The sequence below is a fragment of the Saxophila tyrrhenica genome, assembly GCF_035928015.1.
Source record: "Saxophila tyrrhenica strain CCFEE 5935 chromosome Unknown scaffold_6, whole genome shotgun sequence".
Taxonomy (NCBI): domain Eukaryota; kingdom Fungi; phylum Ascomycota; class Dothideomycetes; order Mycosphaerellales; family Extremaceae; genus Saxophila; species Saxophila tyrrhenica.
The window spans coordinates 1,407,703-1,430,040 of record NW_027041738.1 but is presented as its reverse complement, the minus strand read 5'-3'; the positions used below and the strand labels follow the sequence as shown (position 1 = coordinate 1,430,040).

At 55.3% G+C, this 22,338-nt stretch overlaps 8 protein-coding genes across 8 annotated transcripts; 4 read left to right on the top strand and 4 right to left on the bottom strand.

The window, feature by feature from the left end:
- Window positions 1-3,245: 3,245 nt before the first annotated feature.
- Window positions 3,246-4,233, top strand: LTR77_004646 (uncharacterized protein; the record flags this gene model as incomplete). The annotated part of the gene is made up of 5 exons (XM_064801899.1): window positions 3,246-3,356; window positions 3,423-3,550; window positions 3,598-3,758; window positions 3,808-3,958; window positions 4,011-4,233. 5 exons carry the CDS (start codon window positions 3,246-3,248, stop codon window positions 4,231-4,233), a joined length of 774 nt encoding a protein of 257 aa, XP_064660529.1.
- A 1,060-nt stretch (window positions 4,234-5,293) lies between these two features.
- On the top strand, window positions 5,294-7,175 carry HXT5_1 (hexose transporter hxt5; the record flags this gene model as incomplete). Its single annotated transcript, XM_064801898.1, has 3 exons — window positions 5,294-6,223; window positions 6,343-6,666; window positions 6,750-7,175. The coding sequence occupies 3 exons, from the start codon at window positions 5,294-5,296 to the stop codon at window positions 7,173-7,175; spliced, it is 1,680 nt and encodes a 559-aa protein (XP_064660528.1).
- A 1,380-nt stretch (window positions 7,176-8,555) lies between these two features.
- LTR77_004644 (uncharacterized protein) lies at window positions 8,556-10,751 on the bottom strand (the record flags this gene model as incomplete). Its single annotated transcript, XM_064801897.1, has 7 exons — window positions 8,556-8,691; window positions 8,745-8,861; window positions 9,194-9,438; window positions 9,492-9,605; window positions 9,657-9,800; window positions 9,850-10,148; window positions 10,202-10,751. The coding sequence occupies 7 exons, from the start codon at window positions 10,749-10,751 to the stop codon at window positions 8,556-8,558; spliced, it is 1,605 nt and encodes a 534-aa protein (XP_064660527.1).
- A 2,703-nt stretch (window positions 10,752-13,454) lies between these two features.
- Window positions 13,455-14,453, bottom strand: CYT2 (Cytochrome c1 heme lyase; the record flags this gene model as incomplete). The annotated part of the gene is made up of 2 exons (XM_064801896.1): window positions 13,455-13,607; window positions 13,728-14,453. 2 exons carry the CDS (start codon window positions 14,451-14,453, stop codon window positions 13,455-13,457), a joined length of 879 nt encoding a protein of 292 aa, XP_064660526.1.
- A 302-nt stretch (window positions 14,454-14,755) lies between these two features.
- MVD1 (diphosphomevalonate decarboxylase) lies at window positions 14,756-15,987 on the top strand (the record flags this gene model as incomplete). Its single annotated transcript, XM_064801895.1, has 2 exons — window positions 14,756-14,817; window positions 14,868-15,987. 2 exons carry the CDS (start codon window positions 14,756-14,758, stop codon window positions 15,985-15,987), a joined length of 1,182 nt encoding a protein of 393 aa, XP_064660525.1.
- A 159-nt stretch (window positions 15,988-16,146) lies between these two features.
- Window positions 16,147-17,256, bottom strand: LTR77_004641 (uncharacterized protein; the record flags this gene model as incomplete). The annotated part of the gene is made up of 1 exon (XM_064801894.1): window positions 16,147-17,256. The coding sequence occupies one exon, from the start codon at window positions 17,254-17,256 to the stop codon at window positions 16,147-16,149; it is 1,110 nt and encodes a 369-aa protein (XP_064660524.1).
- A 564-nt stretch (window positions 17,257-17,820) lies between these two features.
- LTR77_004640 (uncharacterized protein) lies at window positions 17,821-19,521 on the top strand (the record flags this gene model as incomplete). Its single annotated transcript, XM_064801893.1, has 1 exon — window positions 17,821-19,521. One exon carries the CDS (start codon window positions 17,821-17,823, stop codon window positions 19,519-19,521), a length of 1,701 nt encoding a protein of 566 aa, XP_064660523.1.
- A 99-nt stretch (window positions 19,522-19,620) lies between these two features.
- LTR77_004639 (uncharacterized protein) lies at window positions 19,621-21,896 on the bottom strand (the record flags this gene model as incomplete). Its single annotated transcript, XM_064801892.1, has 5 exons — window positions 19,621-20,080; window positions 20,318-20,392; window positions 20,449-20,810; window positions 20,865-21,035; window positions 21,087-21,896. The coding sequence occupies 5 exons, from the start codon at window positions 21,894-21,896 to the stop codon at window positions 19,621-19,623; spliced, it is 1,878 nt and encodes a 625-aa protein (XP_064660522.1).
- Between the last annotated feature and the right edge of the window lie 442 nt (window positions 21,897-22,338).

Sequence of the window (22,338 nt, the reverse complement as noted above, 5' to 3'; positions counted from 1 at the left end):
TGGTAGAATATATTAAACGAGCCGCGGACTGATCTTGGCGGTAGCAGAGAAGGTAGTATCGGCAGGACAATGGTAACGTTGTGTCGAACTAGCTGTTGTCCTGCAGCGCACCACGCTATTGACAGCCTTGGAAGGAGGGACAAGGCGGGGTTTGCATGAAGTCGGTCGATAAGCAATCGAGGTGAACTTCAAAGATCGCAACGTGCAGTGCTTTGGAAATGATCCAGAACAATTCTTTGGGACCAGGGAGCAGGCGTGTGCGCAGTCATGCATCTCCGTCAAGCGTCCAAAGAACATGTGTGGTAGGCGCTTATTGGCTGTGAGCAGGAAGATGGGCTATTTTCTTTCTTTCGCGTAACATGGGAGGACAGTCGCCTTTCTCCTCGTGCACTGTGACTCTCAAGATCTTTCCGGACGAAGATTGGGAGTCTGGTTTCTCTTGTTGGTCGCGGAGGCGGCGCGGAGGCGGCAGGGCAGACGAGTAGTTCTAACGGCTTGCTGCTTTGGCTCCGCTTCAGAGTCCCGAGAAGAATCTTGCATTCCAGGTTTGCTCTGTCTTCACAGGTGCTTCGGTGGTTGCTGTCAAGGGAAGTTGTCAACAAGACCTACATGTATGGTAGCGAATGGGTAATAACCGTCTTCAGGGCGTGGTGGTCTCGCCTGCTTGGAAGTGATAACATAACACCGAGTTGGAATGTGTCGTCGTCGTCCAGGGATTCATGGCCTGCGCAGCTCCCGACGCTGATGATGAGAATCTCCGTCTGGTCTTTTTCCACGCGGTCATCCGTGTTCAAGGATGCTTCAAGAATGTTTTCATCCCGCCGGTCCCGGAGGCGGGCTTTGGTAAGCTTCAGGAGGCACTTGGCAAACTGTCGCTCGACTTCACATGTGCTTCTCTCCTGCTTCACGATTGGCAGATGCATCACGTCTTCTGCTATACTCCCGACCGCCTCATCTCTTGCGCCTTCTCACCAGGATCAGCATGTCAAGCTGCGACAAATGCTCTCCTTGGCTGGATCAAAATAGCAGGAAATGTGCCGCTGACGACGGCACCTGGGAGGCGCCTCGCCAGACGCAGCAGCCATGTGTCTGGCCCTCGCCATCATATTGGCTCCAGTGTTTCAGGCTGCCTGTCTGTCTGGCCCCCGTTTGGAGGCGCCGCGCGCCATTGGAGGCCATGATAAGCTCATTTCTATGCTTGTCCCATCCTTCGCTCCAAAAACAACGACATACCACTGATGATGAATGGCATTGTGTCGCAGCGCTCCGCGGACCATCGGCAACCCATCGATGCAATGCCTCTTCGTCGGTCCTGGTACGAGTACAGGCACGACGAGCAGGTGGCTCGACTTGTCGCTCCGCCCCTGGATGGCCAGAGCAGTTTGTCTAGCACTGGTGGTGCCGAAACAGCCATGGCCCTCAGCCGTGCCATCACCGGAGCTTGCTACTCGGAGGGTTGTAAGCGTTACGTTTCCGGGTCCACTTCAGAGGTGCCGGGCCGTTGAAGAGGCACGGCTTCCGGACACAGGATCATTCGGGATTCGCATTGTACCTCTGGGGCCAGCTGCCAGTCCAATAGTTGTGTGGTCCGCAACCACATGTACCTCCATTTGACATTGGCAGATCCTTTGCCAACCGAGTGCCGCTGCCTTGCGGGACCACATCACTTCCTACCGCCTTTGGGTACCGTCATGTGTGTTTCAAGAGAAGTCTGATGACACGCACAGTGTATTTCCTTCTCTCATCAAAAGACTGCAACCTTCCTTCAGGAACAGTATGGGCTGGGCATAGCAGCATTGGAGAAACATGCACTCGAATGTGTACAATGTGATATATAAACGGCTTCGACACAGCGCCATTCCCTGGAAGTAAGTACAGATCTTTACTTCTCAGGCGGCACCGCTATCTTCCTCGTTGCACGCCAATCCACCGACCCTGATCACTTGTTTCTTCGTTCCTTCCATGACGAGACAGCTCGCGACGACCATGGCCGCAAGACTTTTCATCGGCGCCCTGCTGCTCGACACCGCAGTCGCATATCCCACGATCGCCTCCCAAAGGCGCTCGAATGGACTTCACAAACGGGTGTTTGCCGATGACTTGCCCGAATACAACGACGACGTAAGCTCCCTCTCCCTCTCCTCCGATGCAAACTTTTGCTGACACACTTTTGAGTGGGCGTCGCTCACCTGCGACATAGAGGTCCTGACAAGCTCGTTCAACGATCCAGCGGCACAATGGAACGCTACTGGTGCCACTAGAGCCTGGCTCGACATGGTTGATGCTTACGAAGAAACCGACAAGAGCGACAACGCTGGAAACTTTGTTGGTGACTATTTCCATGCACGACCTGATTTGGATTGCAACGAGCTCGACAATGCGAACTGCGATGTGACAGTATGGCTGTCGATCAGACACTGTGTGTCATCCATAAATACTTGCTAATACTTTGAAGGTCAACTGCGGCCAGGGTGGTGTGAGTGTAGACTACATCGTCTCGCTGTCAGGACTTGCTAATTATTGTCTCTGGTATGCAGGAGGCTAACGCTGACGTCTCTGCGCCGGCCGGATACATGATCATTAACAGCATGATCCAAATCCACCGGATGTTTGTTCGTCGCCCTTCCCGATGCGCTCTCCTTATTGAGATCCCTAACGCAATTCTCCAGGACAATGTTCTCGCAGCGCTCGACGACGTGAAGTCCGAAGTGGCATTGACAGTTGGCAGCTTCACGGAGACGTTCTCGCCAGTATGAGTCAAATAACTATCCTCTGTACAGAGGTGGAGGCTGATGTTTTGATCCTCCTCACGCAGGTTAATGATGCTCTGGACGACATGAAAAAGACGAAGCTGGCCCTTGACGGCTTGAATATTGGGCTCACCGTCTTGGCAGTCCCCGTTAGAAAATGGAGAGCTCTACCATGTCCGAGACACTCGCTAATGTTTCTGCCCTTCTGTCTGTAGGCAGCAGCAAACAGTCGGTCGTAACCTTTCCAAGTGCTATACTGACATGCACTAACGTGGCTCCAACAGTCGCTAAAACTTTGCCTTATTTCGCCGCAAGGCCTATCCTGGCTGATGCAGTCAAGGGATACTCGAGCGGAGGTAAATGCATTGGACTTGCGTTGACGCAGATATACAAGTGCTGACATATACAAACCGAAACGCAGGCCTGGCCAACCCCATCTTCACCACAGTGAAAGACGCTTTGAGTGCCGAATCGCTTCTACCAGTTCAAAACGGCATGGCAGAGACTTTCGCCAACATTATCGACGGATGGAAAGCTGGCTGGCAAGGCGCTGCTGACGGAATCTTCTCAGATCACACCAAGATCATGTCTATGATCTACCGCGGGGTATGAAATCAAGATGAAAGACCCTACTATGTCTCAAGCATACGCTGACGCTTACTCCCATACTAGGCATTCTTTGACGATGGAGGCGATGGATCAGTCATGGACATTACGCCGCTAGCTCAGGGTATCATCTACGCTAATGGTCTGCCCTCTATTTGGCAAGGAGGCACCGAGGCCGGCATGCCCTTCATTGCGTGAGTTGTCTAAATTCAGACTAGAGTCGTACTGACGAGGTGATCAGGACATCCGAGGGCGTATCTACGGATGACTCTGGCTGTGAAGGCTACGACTTCGGTGACGACGCCAGCCTTTCAGAGGACACCACTTCGTTGGGGTTCCCAGATGGCGATGCCGGCGCGCTGTCTGATGCTACACGGGTCTGCATCGACGATGTGCCTTACTGTATGTTTCTGCTGAATAGTAAGCGTCCGCACACTAACAAATACTCCAGGGCTGTTGAGTGGTAGCGCCAGCATCAAAAAGATGGGTTCTGGTCGCAACGAGTTCAGCAACTACATGCTCTCTCTCGACAAGCCATACGGACTGGACGCTTTGGACGGTGAGCGATGGAGCGGCATCACGAAGGAGCAGCTGGTCATCAAGTGAGTGTGGAGGGTCTTGACTTCGTCTAATGCATTACTGATATCCTCGAAGCGCGGTGAACTCGTGGAAAAACAACGGCAACAAGAACGGCTGGGCTCCATTCAGCCCTGATCCAGAAGCTCCAGTTCCCGATGTTAGCAGTGGCGACATTTCTTTCATACCTGGTGTGGTCGGACTGCCGGTGTGCTCTTTTCGCGAAGCTGTCGAGATCTCGAACGGCGATTCGGGTAACTCTGAGGGGAACTCCATATGGCCGTGTGCGAACTATGCCTAGTGCATTGCTGTTCGGAGCGGTCCAGGTGATGGTGATGAGAGGCTCAGAGAGCCGTCAGTCTCTGTTGTGGGATGGATGAGTACACTCAAGGACAGACTGCTTTCATGCTTCTACGGTTGTATCTTGTCGTTAATTCCAGAAATGAGATTTTCCTTCTTGCGACACTCCAGCTCACAGAATGGAAACCTGCACCTATGAACTCCTGCTTATCACTCAATTAATCTAAGTGCGAGCTTGCGCTACCAAACGAGAGCATGAGGCAGGGGGAACATATGCTCGTCACGTGTTTGGGTGAACCCAGTGGAGCCAAGTGAAAGTCGGTCTTGACCGCGCCGAAGCTTGCGAAGCTTTTGCGGCACGACACGTCTTCTGCTTGCTTGTGACTCTCTTTTACTAAAGAAACACTACACCACTCAAACTCTACTGTTCGTAATTACTTCGGCAATCGTTTGATCTGCGGGCCAACAGCATGCCGTGGCGCGTGATGCACCCGGCTGTCATCTTATCATCAAAACTTTTCTCGCTGCTGACATCACGAGCCCACTTCGACCAGTGGCAACACCATGCTGAAGTGACGAATGCGCCTCGTGCACAACGTCGGACTAATCAGATCGGATGTTCGTGGTAGCCAAAGGCGAGCGGAACTGTGCGACGGAAGGGTGCGGACACGCATGGGTCATGTAAGGCACCATGAGGTAAAGTTTTGGCCACTTGCCGGTCAGCGTGAATGTTGTCTGTCACACTTCTCTATATCCTCACTCTGTACTTCCCTACTTCACGTGGTCTCTATCCTTGTGTGAGACGGTATGCAACCCATCTCTTTCATTGACTACCTTCAACGCTTCCTTGAGACGAGAAAGGACAAGCAGTCACGGAACACCAAAGACAGCACGCAGCAGCACAGCAATGGCGGCGTTTCGCCAGTTACTGAGGACGGGAAAAGCGCGGACAGCGCAGGAAAGCAGTCCGAGTCCGGTAATGTCTCTCCTATGTTGGAAGCTGTGTTTGGATGAGTACTAATCCATACCAGTCAAATGATGGAGCGCCTGAAACGGAGAAGATGGGCGTGGACAACTCACACGTCCGCGTCTTCACGCCTAGAGTCTTCGCCATGGGCATGATTGTCAGCATTGGCGGGCTGATCTTTGGCTATGACACGGGTCAGATCAGTGGCTTCCTGGAAATGGACGACTTTCTGCAGCGCTTCGGCAACACCACTGGTGCCAATGGCGGACCGGCTTTCACGAACGTACGCTCGGGAACGATTGTTGGCCTTCTCTCCATTGGCACTCTCCTTGGCGCTCTCATCGCTGCACCGGTTGCCGATGCTTTTGGGCGCAAGGTTGCCATACTCGTTGGAAATTTCATCTTCTGCGTCGGTGTCATTGTGCAGATTACAACTGATACTACATGGTACCAAATCGCTCTCGGCCGATGGGTGGCTGGTCTGGGGGTGGGCATCTTGTCTGTTCTAACACCAATGTACCAAAGTGAGACGGCTCCGCGACAGGTCAGAGGCGCGCTGGTCTCTGCCTACCAGCTCTTCATCACCTTTGGCATTTTCCTGGCGTACTGCATCAACTACGGCACAGAGACCGACAACGGCAAGAGTCAGTGGATGGTCCCAATGGGCGTGGGCTTCATCTTCCCCGTCATCATGGCCATCGGCATTCTTTTCCTTCGAGAATCACCCCGCTGGGACTACCGCCGCGGCCGGATCGAAGAAGCCCGGAAGACCATGGCGAAATCTTACAGCGTGCCTGAGAACCATTGGGAGGTCAACCGGGAGATGAGGGAGATCAAGGAGAAGCTTGACGCCGAGAACGCTGGCGGAGGCAAGCATCCTTTCTACGAAGTCTTCACCGGTCCACGTATGGCATACCGCATCTCGCTTGGTGTCACTTTGCAGGCCTTGCAGCAGCTCACTGGCGCGAATTTCTTCTTTTACTACGGCACGACTATCTTCCAAGCCACAGGACTTAACAACTCGGTGAGTAGGACCTTTCGTCTCCTCGACTCCGTTCGCCTTGTCCTACTGGCAACCTCAGCGATCTCCAAACATGAGATGAAGTTTAAATTCCGTGCTAACCCTCCATCCTCTTCTACCAGTTCGTCACCTCTATGATTCTGGGAGGGGTCAATTTCGGAATGACTTTTCCAGGCCTGTGGGTCGTCGAGCATTTCGGCCGCCGTCGTGCTCTGATCACCGGCGGGTTGTGGCAATTTTGCTGCTTCATGGTCTTTGCTTCGGTTGGACACTTCGCGCTGGACCAGACTACTCCTCAGAATACCCCAGGCGCCGGCACCGCGATGATCGTCTTCGCTTGTCTCTTCATCGCTGGCTATGCGCAGACCTGGGGACCCATTGTCTGGGCTGTGACGGGCGAGATGTATCCAAGCCGTTATCGCGCAAAAGCGATGGCGATGAGTACCGTAAGTGCCTTCTTCCGGAGCATGACTGCCATCGCAGTGTGGTCGTTGAGGTAGCTAAAAGCTTACTGACCTTTCCTCCGCAGGCGAGCAACTGGATCTGGAATTTCCTGATCTCATTCTTCACGCCTTTCATCACTGGCGCCATCGACTACCGCTACGGTTACGTTTTCGCAGGCTGCAACTTCGCCGGTGCCTTCGTGGTCTACTTCTTCCTCTGCGAACACCAGGGTCGCAGCTTGGAGGAGATCGACACCATGTACATCATGCACGTCTCTCCGCTGAAGAGCTCCAAGTGGGTGGCTCCCGAAGGCGAGGATCTTGTCACAGCCGACAAGCTTTTCCTGGAGCCTGGGGCGGGGGGCATTCGCAAGCAGGAGGCGTCGGGTATGGAGGGGGAGCAGAGATTGGAGGATGTGCCCGCGGCGACCGATGAGCATGGTATTACTGATGTTAGTGGGATCGGGTATGAGGCTGAGGCTAGTGGTGTGAGGGGTGGATCGGTTGGTTGAAGAGTTGTTGATAATCGTAATTGCTGTAGTGCGAGCGGTATGTACATGACTTTGTTCTCTCTATTCTATGATTCTCACTTGGGGTGTATAGCCTGCGCCAGTCCACTGTCCACAGCAGTAACCTCTGCGACCGTCAGACCGTCCGCCTTCAGTGTGACCGCCTGCCACCTGGAATCACCAAGCTCATTCATCACTCAGCACTCCGCCGTGAAGCCCTCAGCTTTATTGTGAACGCCTCACCATTCTTCGGTGCCTTGTGACCGCCTTCGGCACTTCGACGAACCCTGTGTGAAACACTCGAGGTCAGCAACCTCCGTGGACGAAAAGAATGATGGTCCTTACTTCGTCTTATGCTTCGTCGACGTCTTGGTCGCCTTCACATATACTTTCTGCGGCTCCGCGGGATCGACCAAGCTGTAGACATCGATGGTCTGGGACTGTCAGCTTGAGGTCTCGGCAGATGTGACGACTGATCTTCGACAGAGTGGGTAGTGAAGGAAGTACAACGCACCGAACCGTCCTCGGGAATTAGCAATTCTGAAACCTCGCACGGCGTGTAGACGCCGTTGACTGCTGCTTCGCAGTTGGCTGCGAAGAAGACTGTCGCTTGTCAGAAGGGTGATAGAGTGAGCGTGCGCCAAGGTTGTTTACATTGTTTGGAAGCGTTGGAGGTTGCGTTGAAAGAGTAGGATGCTGGGACTGTACTGCCGGCTGGGGTAGCCAGGGCGTAGTTGGCGATAGAGACGGAATTGCCCATGGTTTGGGAAGGACGAGTGATGGGGCGAAGGTTGTGGGAGAGACCGTATAATTGGAAGCGATTGTCAGATTGGTCGTGGTGGTTGAAGTGAGTGTAGGAAACAAGTTGTGGTGGTCGAAGTGAGGGTGGGAAACGATTCAACGACTACCTACCGGCGTACCGGTGCGTTTATCATATGAAGTGTCGTCTCTACAGTCAAAGGAGTCAAAGGAACGAAAGTATGTTTGGAAGTCTAGATGTTGTCTCAGCCCGCCACGCGTGAGGCCAGGAGACTGTGTGTATCGAATCTGGTCGTCGGACGAGCCGAAAAAGTGAACCATGGCGTCCCGGAACAGAGGAGCGGAAGGTTAAACTCCTGAAAGCAATCCAAATGCAGTCACAATCTCCGCAAACGGTAGGACAGTTGAGCTGAAGGCAGAAATACAGGATGCACCACGAACATGCACCTTTTGCATGGAGATAAGGAAGTCAGAGGTCTGGTTTTGAGCGGAGAACGACTGTTCAGCACTGCTTGATCATTATTACCTCCACCATCATGCTACATCCTCGTATAGCGAGTGTTCTGTTTGTCTCAACTAGTCATTATCATCTTCCCGATCGTCACTACTCGCGCGAGACCTCGCTCAGTCCTTCGTGTTGTGGAACTCCGTCCCTTCGACGCTGCCCTGGCGAACGTCCTTCTCGACCTGGTGCAGATCGATATGGGCGACTGCATTCTCGCCATCGAAGATGCGAGCGATTTCCTCGAGCGTTGGGCCCCTGCGTGATAGGTTAGCGATCTACTCGATTGCAAGGGTGTCGCTGGAACTTACTTGGTCTCGACATAGACGAAGTAGACAAAGACGAGTTCGACGCAAATCCAGAGCGTGTAGAAGAGCGTAAAGTTCCAGTGCTTGGGGAGGTTCTCCCAGGCGATGCTGTTGGTTTGACTGTACCAAGCAGTCAGCAAACCTTTCATTGATGCAGGACTGGTGAGAGCGCTTACTTGCCCACCGCGAGAATAGCCTGCACCTGCGCGCGCGTGAAGAGGGGCCGTTAGCAGATGTCTCAAACAATGGACCGCAGGAGATACTCGCTGTGATATTCATGATCTACTCTATAACGTCAGCATGCTGTCCTGTGCAGGAGGGGAGGAGAAAGGAGCGCCGGCCACCATATCCTAGACCACGACGAAGGCTCAAGTAGCTGGAACGGCCCCATACGAGGCCAGCTCAGCCGGCAGGCCCTCGAAGTCATCCGACACAGCAGCGACATGTCCAACCTCGATGTACTGACCATGAGGCCCTTAGCCCTCAGCTTGAACGGCAAGACCTCAAGCGCATAAGCAACCAGCAGACCAGACCAGGCGAAAGAATAGAACACGCCGAAAAGCCAGACGAACGGGATCTGAACGTAGCCAGCGGCCTTGTTGATGCCGGGCGTGATGACGATGTTGCCGTCGGCGTCAGTCACGCCGCCGCCGCTGTTCTCGTAGACGGCGGACGAGATGGTCCAGGCGACAAACATCTGCATGAGGAGTGAGTATAGTGAGGAGGAACTGGAGACGAGGAGAGACATACCAACGCCATGCCCGTAGTAGCAGTGAGGAAGAGCGGGCGGCGTCCGAAGCGGTCGATGAATTGGGCTGCCGTGACGCTGACGATGAGAGAGAGGATGGTGTTGCCGCCGTTCAACTACGCTACAGTCAGTAACCATGGCTTTTGGTAAACGTAAAAAGTACTTACCGGGATCTTCTGGTTGTCGTCCGAGATACCTGCGCCCTCGTAGATCAAGTTGATGTAGTTGGAGAAGAGTGCGTTGCCAGAGTACTGGCTGATGATGCCCAAGCTGAGAATAATCGCCAGCCTCCAGCGGTTGCCCTTCGTTCGCTGCGAAGCATTAGCGCTAGGTCGCGTCACTGAGTGTGTCCATGCTTACGAAGAAGTCCAAGTACGAGCTCTCCTTTGTAACCTCCTTCTCGATCGTGATGGTGTCGCGGATCTCGCGGTACTCGAATTGAACGGTCGGGTTGGAGACATCGCCACCGGCGTGGTAGTAGGCAAGCATGTTGAGGGCTTCTTCGTTGCGGCCCTTGTCGACCAGCCATCTTGGAGATTCCGGAACCCAGTAGATGAAAGCAAGCTGGATAGTGGACGGGACAATCTGCAGCAGCGTAACCGTGCGCCATGACCAGTCGCTGTCTACTTGCATCGTAGCCCAGGCGATCCAGGCGGCGACTGTCATCTCTGTCAGTATGTTTTCTCCATGCGAAGTCCGTGCTTGTACGTACACAACGACCCCAAATTCCAAAGACAGTTGTACACAGCAGTAAGCTTAGCCCGATGCTGCGGGTGACAGATCTCCGTAAGCAGGATCGGCGAGCACATCTGGGCGAAAGAGTTGCCGAAGCCCAGAATCAAACGACCAGCGAAGTAAGTCTTCCAGCTCTGGGCGAAAGTACCGACGAAGCCTCCGGCGATCATGATAACGCAGCCGACGAAGATGGGCCACTTGCGTCCAAGCCTGTCCGTGAAGGTCGGAACGATGAACAAGCTGATAATGCTGCCGATATTCATGGCATTATTCATCAGTCCCAACCGAGACCCAGTGGGAGTGTCGAAGTAGTCTTGCCACGGAGACATCAGCTGCGAGGTATTGAGCATTTGGCCGTCGTAGCCCGTGGTGGCAGAGGCGACGAGCAAGACGGAGCAGTAGAAGTACAGCTTGCGCATGTTCTTGTCCTTCCACCAGTGGACTTTTTCAAACTCGGGTGCTTCGGCTTGCGCGACTTCGATGTCGGCTTTCTTGGAGCCGACGGCTCCGAAGGAGATGCCGACCATGATGGCGGTTGGGGAGGGGGTGTGGGAGAACCGGATGGGTGTCCTCGATGAGGATGAAAGAGAGGGTGTTGGGGGAGAACGAGTGGTGAGCCTGCGATCTGAAATCGCTGATCGAGAAGGGCGTGAGGCATAATATACTTGCGATATACAAACCTACCTCTGATCTGTCTCTCCGTCTCACACGGCACGGCGGCCCTAAAGATCTCGTCCGGTTAATGTGATACCGCATAGGTTAGCAGTGCGTCGTTGGAGATACCTCATGCAAGTCCACACCTGGTATCGACATGGTTGGCACAGTCCAGCAGCCGCATCACGCATCTAGAAGAGGATGTGCATGGTTGGTATGCTGCGGCCAGAAGGCTTCTGTCCAGTCACTAACACGGGTCGAGGTCAGGCTTGAGGTCGTGCGACCGTGCAGGCCGGCTAATGTGTTGACCGTCGATACGGTGTATCAAGTGTGTAGACGTGGTTGGAATTCGTCTTGCCCACTCTCCACTTCCCCGTGGGGTAGATGTAAGGTTGTTTGCACCGGTCTAGATGATCGACCCAGCGTTGTCGCGACAAGAACGTCGTTTCCAACATGAATGTGTCTTGCTCTGACAATAAGTGAGGTATACCTCCATTTCGTTTGTCAGCCTGACCTTTAACATCCTCCAATGACAGGCCTGAGCCATGCGTTGGAAGAGGTGGAAGGATCACGCCACGCCCATTTAAGACTGTCAAGCTCACCCATGTCGCTCAACCAAGCTAACCCGCATCTCGACATGCAGGCTACACCTCATGCATATATGCCGTATGCCCACGTGGTTTTGTCAGCCCATAAATGCTTGACAAGTCCAAGACAGGCAAAGCCTGCGCCGGTGATGCAGGACGGCTGCTGCACCTGCAAATTAAACAACCACTCCCCGTTGAGACGGACGAAGGGAACCAATGTCCTTCGCATCGCGGCTCGTATGGCAGAGGATTCCGCGCGCAGCTGTCGGCAGAAGCACAGACGGCAATCGGGGCAGCGGAAGGTTGTATGACCAGTAAGATGCCGCTTACCATGAAAGGAATGCTTCTCGAACCTGGAGAAGACGGTGAAAGTAGTTGCACGAACGACAAATGGACGAGCGGAAGGGTTGGGTGACAGGCTGTCCTGCGATGCCCCTGCTAGGCGACAAGGTCTTAAGCGTGGCATCGTCGCATTTGGAAAGGCTTGTGCTAACTTGGTTTGAGCATAGCGATATCAAGGAGCCTTGCTCGAGCCTTGTCGTACGCCTTCGACTTCATGATGTGGGTGCCGTCAACCTCGAACGTTCTCGGCCCGATATACCGTGATGCGCCAACGAGCCCAGTACTGCTTCAGATGCCTTGACATGGGACGTGAATGCAGTTGAAGCCACTCGATGATGTTTGCTCGCATTCCCAATCCTATTTCGACATGGTCTGACGTTGCGTTGATCGACGTTCCCGCCACAACAGCGAGTCCAGCGGCTCAGCGTCCCGTGAACCAAGAGCCCACGAGGCGTCGCGGTACTTGAGATGATGCAACGGCTGGAGCCATACTGCCATTCGTCCGAAGGCACGAATCCCAAAGTCGTCCACCTAGTCGACATCCTAACAGGTTCCATGCCTGACGGCAGCAAAGACACTCCACAATTCTACGTCTGGCTGATGTGACGAATCGTCCAAACGGCGAGTTCAGCGGCTCAGTGTCCCGTTGATCGAGAATCCACAAGCCGTTGCATCGTCCTGAGATGCGACGATGACTGGTGCAAGGCTGCCATCCGTCCGAAAGCACACATCCCGGCAACAGAGATGGATTCGACATGCAAACACCTTGCATGGATGACCGCCGGCAGGCCAACGCTGATTCTTTTCGCAGCGACCGTCCGGCGTTGAACAGATGGGAACCGCGATCAGCAGCGCTCCGCATGGTGCGGTCTGGCTGTGATCCAGCCGGCAGAAGGTGGTCGAAGATCGTGCTGGAAACCCCTTCGCCATTTATGTTGTCTCTGAAGGGTGGAGTTTTGTGAAAGTGTGCTGGCGCACTGTCATCAGTCGCGTAGCGGAATGGCCTCCAGTCATTGCCCCACCACGAGAGTGTCGTATCCGAAAGACTCCACGCTTCCACGAGGGCGCTGTCGAGACGCGCTTGCCACCGAAGGAACACTCTGCTATCGCTGTCGTGCGTTCCATCGATCTACCACACCTCCGCCGCGTTCGCCATCCCGTTAACGACCACCGCCGTAGCCCGTCAGGCCAGTGATTGCAACAGTTGCCATTGAACGGACCTGACAGTCTTCTGGAAGGCTCAGTCCCGCCCGGAAAGGCGATATTATTTCCGTGGGTGGGCTGTCGTGGTTTGCGAGAAGATCCATCACAAGGCCAATCGCACTACCGACAGCTTGCCCGTCACTGCAGGGTTGGCTTGTTCTGCTGTATCGCAGCTCGAGCGTCCTCGCCGCATTCAAAGCAAGGTCGGAGGCACGATGTGAAGCACAAGAGGATGACCGGTCCAGGCGGAAGACAAGACCAGTGTCTTGTCGTTGGCAGCCGGGCCATCATGCGCTTCGAGACCGTCGGAGTGATAGGGAAAGGGGCAATAGCGGCAGAGCGGAATCATAGCCTTGCTGGCCGGGCTGATATACAACAGGTTCTCAGTCAAGTCAAGTCGTAATAGTACACACCTCTTGAACCGTCTTCTCAAATCCCTCCCCCTCACACCCCCACCGCCCTCCCCACCCTCGTCCGCACCCCCTCCCAACTATTCAACTTCGGCCGCACATCCAAATAAAAGCTCAAAGGTCCTGCCCCACCACCGCCCTTCCCATCCTCCCCCCTGCCCTCGTAGAAATCAATCACGTACTCCACCTGCCCTCCGTCAGCTCTTTCGACAACCCAATCATGCCGATCAAAAGGCCTCTTCCACCCCCACAACCCATTCCACCACGCCCTCGGCGTTAAAGCCTTACTATCTCCCGAAAAACTCACCAGCCTCGGCCCATCCGCCTCTTCCTCCCCATTGCCAGGGCTCAGGTGTGGGTGGTACGGCTCCTCCCACCTCAGTATCTCCCGCCACGTCCTCTCATTAACCGCATTATGGATCGGCACAATCGTCTGCATGTCCGCCGCCGTCGGCGTGTGCCCTTTCCGCTGCATGGCGGAGAAGAACTGGGATTGCGAGGGGTAGATCCAGTTTCCGCTGGCGCTGTCGTGGCCGGTGTCGGATTCGCTGTTGGCGGGGAGGGCGGCGCGTTCGGCGCTGTTGAGGGAGGCTGGCGAGCGGGTGGTGGAGAGGGCGCGGGGGATGGAGGAGATCTCGCGGTCGGTTGGGAGGGTGGAGGTGGGTGTTCGGGGTTTTGTGGAGGCTTCTGACTGGGTTGTAGGTGGTAGAGTCCAGCTCCCGCTGTCCAGCGAGAAGCGTGTTCGACCGAGAGCGTGTAGTTCGGACATGGCGCGGAGGTCTTGCCATTGTTGGAGGAGAATGTTGCGCTGTTCTTGCGGCATGCGGAGCATTTGGGGCGTGAGTTGCTCTAGCATCTTGGGGTTGTTCTCTGCTCTTCGTAATTGTTGCGCGGTGGGTGCTTGTGGCGGTAGTGATGCTGGCGCAGGCTGCTTAGGTGGGTGCGGTGCTTGCTGGCCGTTGGCTTTGGCTGCGTCCAGCCATTTCTGGCGGGTTTGAGGGTCGACGGGGCATTTGTCGTCGACGGAAGCCATTGGTATCGTTACCTTAGGTATGTACAAGTGGTGTGGCGGATGAGAAGAATGAAGACGTTCAATGATATCTATATTTCTGAAGCTCGGGCCATCTTCACATGCGACTCCCGCGGCGAAGACGGACCCTGCGTCAGAGTGTTGATCTTTGGCAACAAACAGCAACGAGCTCAAGGTCGGAGATGTGGTATAGGATGAGCAGATGACCCCCTTGACCGGTATACCACCGCAGGCTGTCCCATAGCGCCTCGAAAGACATACCACCTTCTGCAAAGGGAAAAGCATTGAAACGACGAACAGCCACAATGGCTTCGGACGAGGTGTACCGAGCAAGCACTTATGCTCCAGTGAACATCGCAGTGATCAAGTAATACTAACCCCCTCTCCCCCAACAGACACATGCTCATAAGGATGCAGATACTGGGGCAAACGCGACCCCAAACTCAACCTCCCCACCAACTCCTCCCTCTCCGTCACCCTCTCGCAAGACGACCTCCGCACCCACACCACCGCCTCCTGCTCCTCCTCCACCCCCCACGACAGCCTGATCCTCAACGGCCACGACCAAGACATCTCCGGCGCCCGCACCCAAGCCTGCCTCCACGACCTCCGCCAACACCGCCAACAACTCGAATCCTCCGACCCCAGCCTGCCCAAACTCTCCACCATGAAACTCAAGCTCGTCTCCGAGAACAACTTCCCCACCGCCGCCGGCCTCGCCTCCAGCGCAGCAGGCTTCGCCGCCCTCGTCCGCGCGATCGCAGACCTCTACGCCCTGCCCCTCACACCGACCCAACTCTCTCGCATCGCACGGCAAGGCTCCGGGTCCGCCTGCCGCAGCTTAATGGGCGGCTACGTCGCGTGGGAAAAGGGCACCGCCGCCGACGGCTCCGACAGCGTGGCCTACGAAGTCGCTCCCGCCCACCACTGGCTCGAGATGCGTGCGCTCATCCTCGTGGCGTCGGCAGCGAAAAAGGACGTCTCCTCTACCGCCGGCATGCAGCAGACCGTCGCTTCCTCATCACTCTTCGAGAAGCGCGTAGATGAGGTCGTGCCCAAGCGCATGAAAGCGATGGAGAAAGCGGTCCAAGAGCGGGATTTCGAGGCTTTCGCCCGCTTGTCGATGAAGGATAGCAATAATTTCCACGCCTGCTGTCTTGACACCGATCCGCCGATCTTTTACATGAATGATACGAGTCGCTGTGCTGTGCGGTTGTGCGAGGCGATCAACTCCCACCACGAGACACAGTCCGGAAAAGCAGGGGCAATTTGTGCGTACACGTTTGATGCCGGGCCGAATGCTGTGGTGTATTATCTAGCGGACAACGAGCAGGCGGTTGCGGGGTTGTTCAAGGGAATCTTGCAGGGGAAAGAGGGGTGGGAAGGGAAGAGGGGCGGGAGTGTGAAGGAGAAGGAGGATAGGGGCGTGTTGGAGGGGATGGAGGTGGCGGTGGAGGGGTTAAAGAAGGGTGTGAGTCGGATCATATTGACGGGAGTGGGCGATGGGCCGCAGAAGACGGAGGAGCATTTGTGTTGAGGCAAAAACCACGCATTCGTGCGGCAGTAGCAGAAGCATTTGCAAGCGGCCATAGCTATAGCGACGACGTCACCATAGGTACGAGACTAAATGGCGACAACTGCATGCTAATCATATGATACCCAGGTATCCAATGCATCGCAGCCTGTTGCTTGTCCTTCACAGCACGAACGTACTCCCAACAAAACTGGGCACAAGTCCTCCCTCCCCCATAACCTTCTGAATCTCAAACTTCGCCCTCCACCCCGTACAATGCCCCGCAAGCAACACCTTCACCCCTAGCGCCTTCAGATCCTGCGCTGTCGCGGCGATCTGCTCCCCCTCGGCGTCCGCGAGGTGAAAACCGCCCATGACAGCGTACAGCGGGACGTCCGGCTCCAAGTCCAGAGTGTGGCGCGCGGCGTTGACGACGCCGGCGTGGGAGCAGCCGGTGAACATTACCAATCCCTTTCCTGCACCCACAAAGGCAAGCGTCAGCACCCAACCCTCCGCCCCCTTCACCAACAAAGCCAAAAAAGTAATCGTACCTTTGAGCCTACACATCAAAAACCGCTCATCCGCCATCTCCTCATCCCCCACCCACCCTCCTCCCTCCACATACCGTACCCCGAACCTCAGTCCCCGCTCATAAGGCGTCACGCGGGGGATTTCGCCCGAAACCATAAACGCCCCGCCCGCCACCGTGTGCGCCACGTCGTGTTTCTCCACCACCCCGCCCGCCTGCTCGATAGCCTCAAACGTCGGGTCCGGCTCGAGACTCACCACGGGGAGTCCAGGGGGCTGCAGCCCGCGGTACGTTGGGCGGGAGGGATGGAGGTCCACTCTCACTGGGTCAGCGCCGGGGGGTTTGGAGGATTGGATCATGGAGATTGCTTGCAGCATTCCGCCCGAGTGGTCGCGGTGCCAGTGCGATAATTGAATGGTCTCAACGGCACCGAGGTCGGGTTTCAGACGCAGCGCGTTGCGCTCGAACGCACTATCCTCGGGTCCAGTATCGAAGAGAACCGTATGCGATTCTCCCGAGGGTGAGGTGCCGGTGATGAGGAGGGAGAGGCCGTGAGCGGAGCAGCAGATATGGTCCATTCGTAACTCGCGCGCGGCGCCGGGGCGAGAGGAGTCTTTGGTGAGATCGGGTCCGTTGAGGCCGATGGTTTTCATGCCGCCGGATTGCTCGACGAGGGGATTGGGGGAGGGGGAGATGGGGTCGAGTTCGTTGTCGATTAAAACGTGGATGGTTAGGGAGGCGAGTTCGGGGAGTTGGGGGGCCATGTCGAAAGGAAGTAAAGTGGTGGTGTGTGAGATGGAGCTTGGGGGAATGAAGATGGAAGGAGAGATGGAGCTTGACATGTCTTTCTCTGATCTTGACGATGGGCTTATATATGCGATATACGTGATATACGTATACCGGAAACTTTCGAGCCCACCTATGTCCGAACGCGAACTGAGGAGGTTATGCGGTTCAGGCAGCTGACAGATGCCATAGGGCTGAGTCTAATCCTTCGGGCGTAAGGGTAGGATGTAGTAATGGAGGATCGATGAGAAATGTCGGCCCTAATTAATACAGCTACCGCCGCTGTACGCCTACCTTGACGACTATCGCGTCGCCGTCCTGTAGAGTACGTAGTTGTCGACCCTCGCTGTAGGAGAAGAAGGAACGATGGTGGGCGGAAGGAGCGGAAGATAGCTGCACGAGGACAAGCTGGAGTCTTGGTGGCGCTTGAGGCAGCAAGCAAGCCAAGGCTTCTTTGAGTCGACCTCACCTCGTCTTTCCTCTATGATCCCTACAAAACCTCACTTCACGTCGGCTGGCTGATGGTCAAAGAGGGTGTCAAGATGGCCCAACCGACCGACGAAGATAGACGCGACTCCGCCGACGAGCCTCTCATGGCCAGCGACAACTCATCCAACGACGAGCGGGAGGACTCGCCATCGATAGAATTGCCTGGCCAAACGCGCGCTCCTATGCACAAAGCTGGGAAAGTCATCTGGCTACTTACTCTATCCGCTGGTATCTCTGGACTGCTCTTCGGCTACGACACCGGGGTCATATCATCTACACTTGTTTCAATCGGCTCGGATCTGTCCGGCCACGATCTGACGACTACGGATAAGAGTTTGATCACTGCTGTGACCTCGTTGTTTGCACTGCTGTCTGCGCCTCTTACTGGTGTTTTCGCCGACAAGTATGGGCGACGATCTGTTCTGCTGCTCGCGAGCATACTCTTCGTGCTGGGTGCGATCATTCAAGCAGCTGCCGGGATCGTGTCGATCATGGTAGTCGGCAGAGCCGCTGTCGGTGCTGCTGTGGGCCTCGCGTCGTGTGCGACTCCGCTGTACATCACCGAGTTGGCGCCGGCCGAGATGCGCGGTAGGCTGGTTACCATCCAGTCTCTCTTCGTCACTGGCGGCCAAGTGGTGGCGTATCTGGTCGGCTGGACGTTCGCAGGTCAACTCCACGGCTGGCGATGGATGGTCGGTCTGGGAGCCTTTCCTGCGATGCTACAGCTGTTTCTACTGGCCTTCATGTTCGAGTCACCTCGGTGGCTCGTTCAGATCGGCAGGGAAGGGAGGGCGAGACATGTGTTACGACGCATCTACGGCGGCCTCACAGAAGACGAGCAGAAGCGGACCGTGGACAGCGTGGTCCTCGACATCCAGACTGAGATCGCGGCAGAAGCGAAGCTCGACGACGACGAGCCACAATTTGGCAACACTCGCTCGTCCTTCCTCACTACTGCGCGACAACTCTTCGAGATCCCAGGAAACCGCCGCGCCCTAACGATCGCTTGCATGCTCCAAGCAACCCAGCAGCTCTGCGGCTTCAACTCGCTCATGTACTTCTCCGCGACCATCTTCTCATTACTCGGCTTCACCAATCCCATCACCACCTCCCTCTCAGTAGCTCTAACAAACTTCATCTTCACAATCGCCGCCTTCGCCTTCATCGACACCCTCGGCCGTCGGAGGATCCTGCTTTTCAGCATCCCGATCATGATGCTGGCGCTTGGATGGTGCAGCTGGGTTTTCTACAATATGAAGGGGCTGGCTCCTGGCGCGAAACAGCCAAAAGTCAGTTTCATACAGGATGATCGATCAAGATGGCCTCAGTCACTTCTAGGAGCCATGCTCATCTACGTCGCCGCATACGCCATAGGTCTGGGCTGCGTTCCATGGCAGCAAAGCGAGCTGTTCCCGCTTCGAGTCCGATCTCTTGGATCTGGCATTTCGACGGCCACGAATTGGAGCTCGAACTTCGTCATTGGTATTACGTTCTTGCCTATGATGGAGTTCCTGTCGCCGAGCGTGACGTTCGCGGTGTACGCTTTTGTCTGCTTATTGGACTGGGTAGCGATCTTGAAGATATACCCTGAGACCGCTGGGTTGGAATTGGAGGGCATTGGAGGACTGCTGAAGGACGGATGGGGGGTTGAGAAGAGCCTTGAAGGCTTTCGGGAGAGGAAGGATCTACAGGCAAGGCAGGCTCGGGAGCATAGTAAATCACATGGCGTATGGGCGTTATTCAGGCGGCGATAACGATAGGAATGAGCTTAACGATACCGCAGTTTCATGAATCTGTCTCCATCCAACTTCGTCTCCGAGATCGTTTCATCCATCTACCGCCGTCTGATTGATCTAGTAAGTCGTCTCAAGCGTCACCCTCGTGAAATTATGCACGAACCACCTCCCATCATTCGTATCAACCGTGACCTTCGACCCCGAAACATTTCCCCCCTGCAACGCACCATCCTGCACTAACCCCCCACCGACCGGCCTACTCAATTTATTCGCCCCATCCACCACCGTGAAATTCGCCAAAGAGACCTCATACCCGTTCCGCGTCTGCAAACTCGGCGTCCCAAAGAACCGCGCATCAATCTTCTCCTTGCTGATGTGCAATTCAAAGTACCCGCGATACCAACCTTCGTTCCACTGCAGTTCCTCGTTATCCCGGATCAAGCCGCGGGAGATCTCGTTGCAAGCGCTGATGGGTTCGTCTTCATCGCAGGGGCCGGACGAGGAGACTGCGGTGCCGCCGAACTCGACGCCCAGGGCGCCGGAGCCGGTGGAGGGGTTGTAGGGTTTTTCGTCGAGCCTATGCGCACGTAAGGAGAACCCGTCAGCAAATGTCTCAGACAGTGAAGTAGAGAGGCCGTAAAAGGGTGTGCCACGCCTACTTAGGACGGTCGAGGGTTGAGACGAATCTTATAGCCGATTTACAAGCGCAGAACCGCCCGGATTGTCGCAAATGCTCTGGCTCATCGGCCATGAGACTTGTCTCTAACCCTTGGGTGTAAATGAGGCAGGGGGGTTTCAGTTACGGAACACTCACCAGACGAGGTCGGAGACCCAATTGGCGTGGGAGTCGCCGGCGAGCATGATGTTGTTGGAGATGTTATTGTCGTAGCTAGAGTTGTTGTTAGTCGGGCAAGTATGGGAAAGGCAGGGGAGAGGAGGGCTTACAGGGTTTTGAGCGTGCGGTTTCGGTTTGCCATGTAGCCGTCCCATTGGTCGTAGTTGAGTGGCAAGTCGAGAGTGGCCCAGGACGCGGTCTGGTTAATTCTGCTAAAGACGATCTGGCTGCCGATTAATCGCCAGGTAGCGCCTCGCTCGTTCGATTCGACGAGACTGCGGTAGAACCAGTTCTCCTGGTCACTGCCCATCAACGTCCTTCCAGCATCGTTAGAGATGTCCTTGACATATTCGTCATTCCAGCCGAGCGTCGTGATCGAACGGTCGTAATTTCTCGTGTCAAGCATAATCAAATCAAACAGAGTGCCAATAGAGAAGGAGCGCCAGATCCTCAGATTGTTGTCCATATCGACCTGCGTTCATGTCAGATGCTAAATTAGATGGCATGCGTCTAGAAATGGTCTTACCTGTCGAATCGGCATCCACTCAAAGTAGGCTCGTACAGCGTTCATCTTGCGCTGGTCCACGCTTACGCCTCCAGCCATCTCGAATGAGTCTTCGGTGTTGTTCATCCCTGAGGAGCCGTCTCTGTACCCATTGTTCGAGACTTCGTGGTCGTCCCATACTGGGATCCAGGGCTGTCTCTTCATCAGTCTCCCACACGGAGCGGGAATTTAAGCGGTCCTCACAAACTTGCTGTGCGACAGCAACAGATCCTCATCCGTCCTATAAGTAGCCAGACGCCTACGGTAATCGTACAGCGTGTGGATCTCCACCTCAGGCTGAACAACACGCTTCTCGCTAGTGGTGTTGTATTCGTAGATGTAATCCCCGAGATGGATCACGTAGTCGACATCATCCTTACGAGCAGCGTTGCCGTACGAGTTGAAAAATCCGTTGGGAAAGTTGGAGCAAGAGTAGACAGCAACTCCGACGTTGGCAGTGTCGTCATCTGCAGTTGGTGCAGTCTTCGTCCTGCCGAGAGGGCTCTTGTTGTTGCTACCGCAGACGCAGAATTGGTAGTAGTACTGAGTGAATGGCTCAAGACCGCCGGCTTCCACCTTGACGGTGTAGTCGATGTCCGAGGAAGTATAGGCCTTTCCAGAGGTAACGACGTCCATCATGTGGCTGTCCGAGGCCACTTCGTAGGTCAAGCAGACTGGGGAGGAGCTGGCACGAACGTACTCCTTCGTGTCGTGGTTGTAGAGCGGCACTGTGCCCTCGACGGTCACGTTGCTCCTGTCATTGTCCATCATGGGCGCCGCTCGAGTCCACAGGATAACACTGTCAGGATATGGGTCCCCAGATGCTACACCATGCGTGAAGGAGAGGGATGCCGGGTCCATGTACGACGCATTGCCAGAGTGCCTTTTGACCACCTTTGGCATTGAGAGTCCCAGGGCCGGGTGTAGGTACGAAGGACTGCCATAGTTGACGTTGCCGCTCCAGTCGGCCAACGCCGCTGTGGCGAGCAAGGAGAGCGAGAGGAGAGAAAGCATAACTGCGGGAGAGGTGAGAGATGGGAGGTGACAATACCATGTGCCGCGTGCTGGCCATCTTATATGCTATACAGCCTCGACGGCCCATCACTGCCGGCACGTTCAGGGCAGGTCACTCGAGGGACAGAGGTCGAGTCGATCAATCAGAGCTCCGCAGAGTGTGCAGACCTAGTGGTGGAGAGCGGAGAAGACGCTGTGGTTCTTGGCCTTGCTGTTTGCCTTCACCTCGTGTTCATCATTGACGAGATGATAGGTTGGCTCCATCTCCAAGCCAAGAGGTTCATGCAGTGCGCAAAAACGACTACAGCCAACGTGGAAGGTCCGAATGGTTTTATGTCGATCTTTCCAGGAACACTGCATGATGAGCTTGTGGTACATGGAAGAGCTCAATGAGCCGCATTAAAGAATGCATCCCGCGCTAGTCGATACACTAACCGTTCAA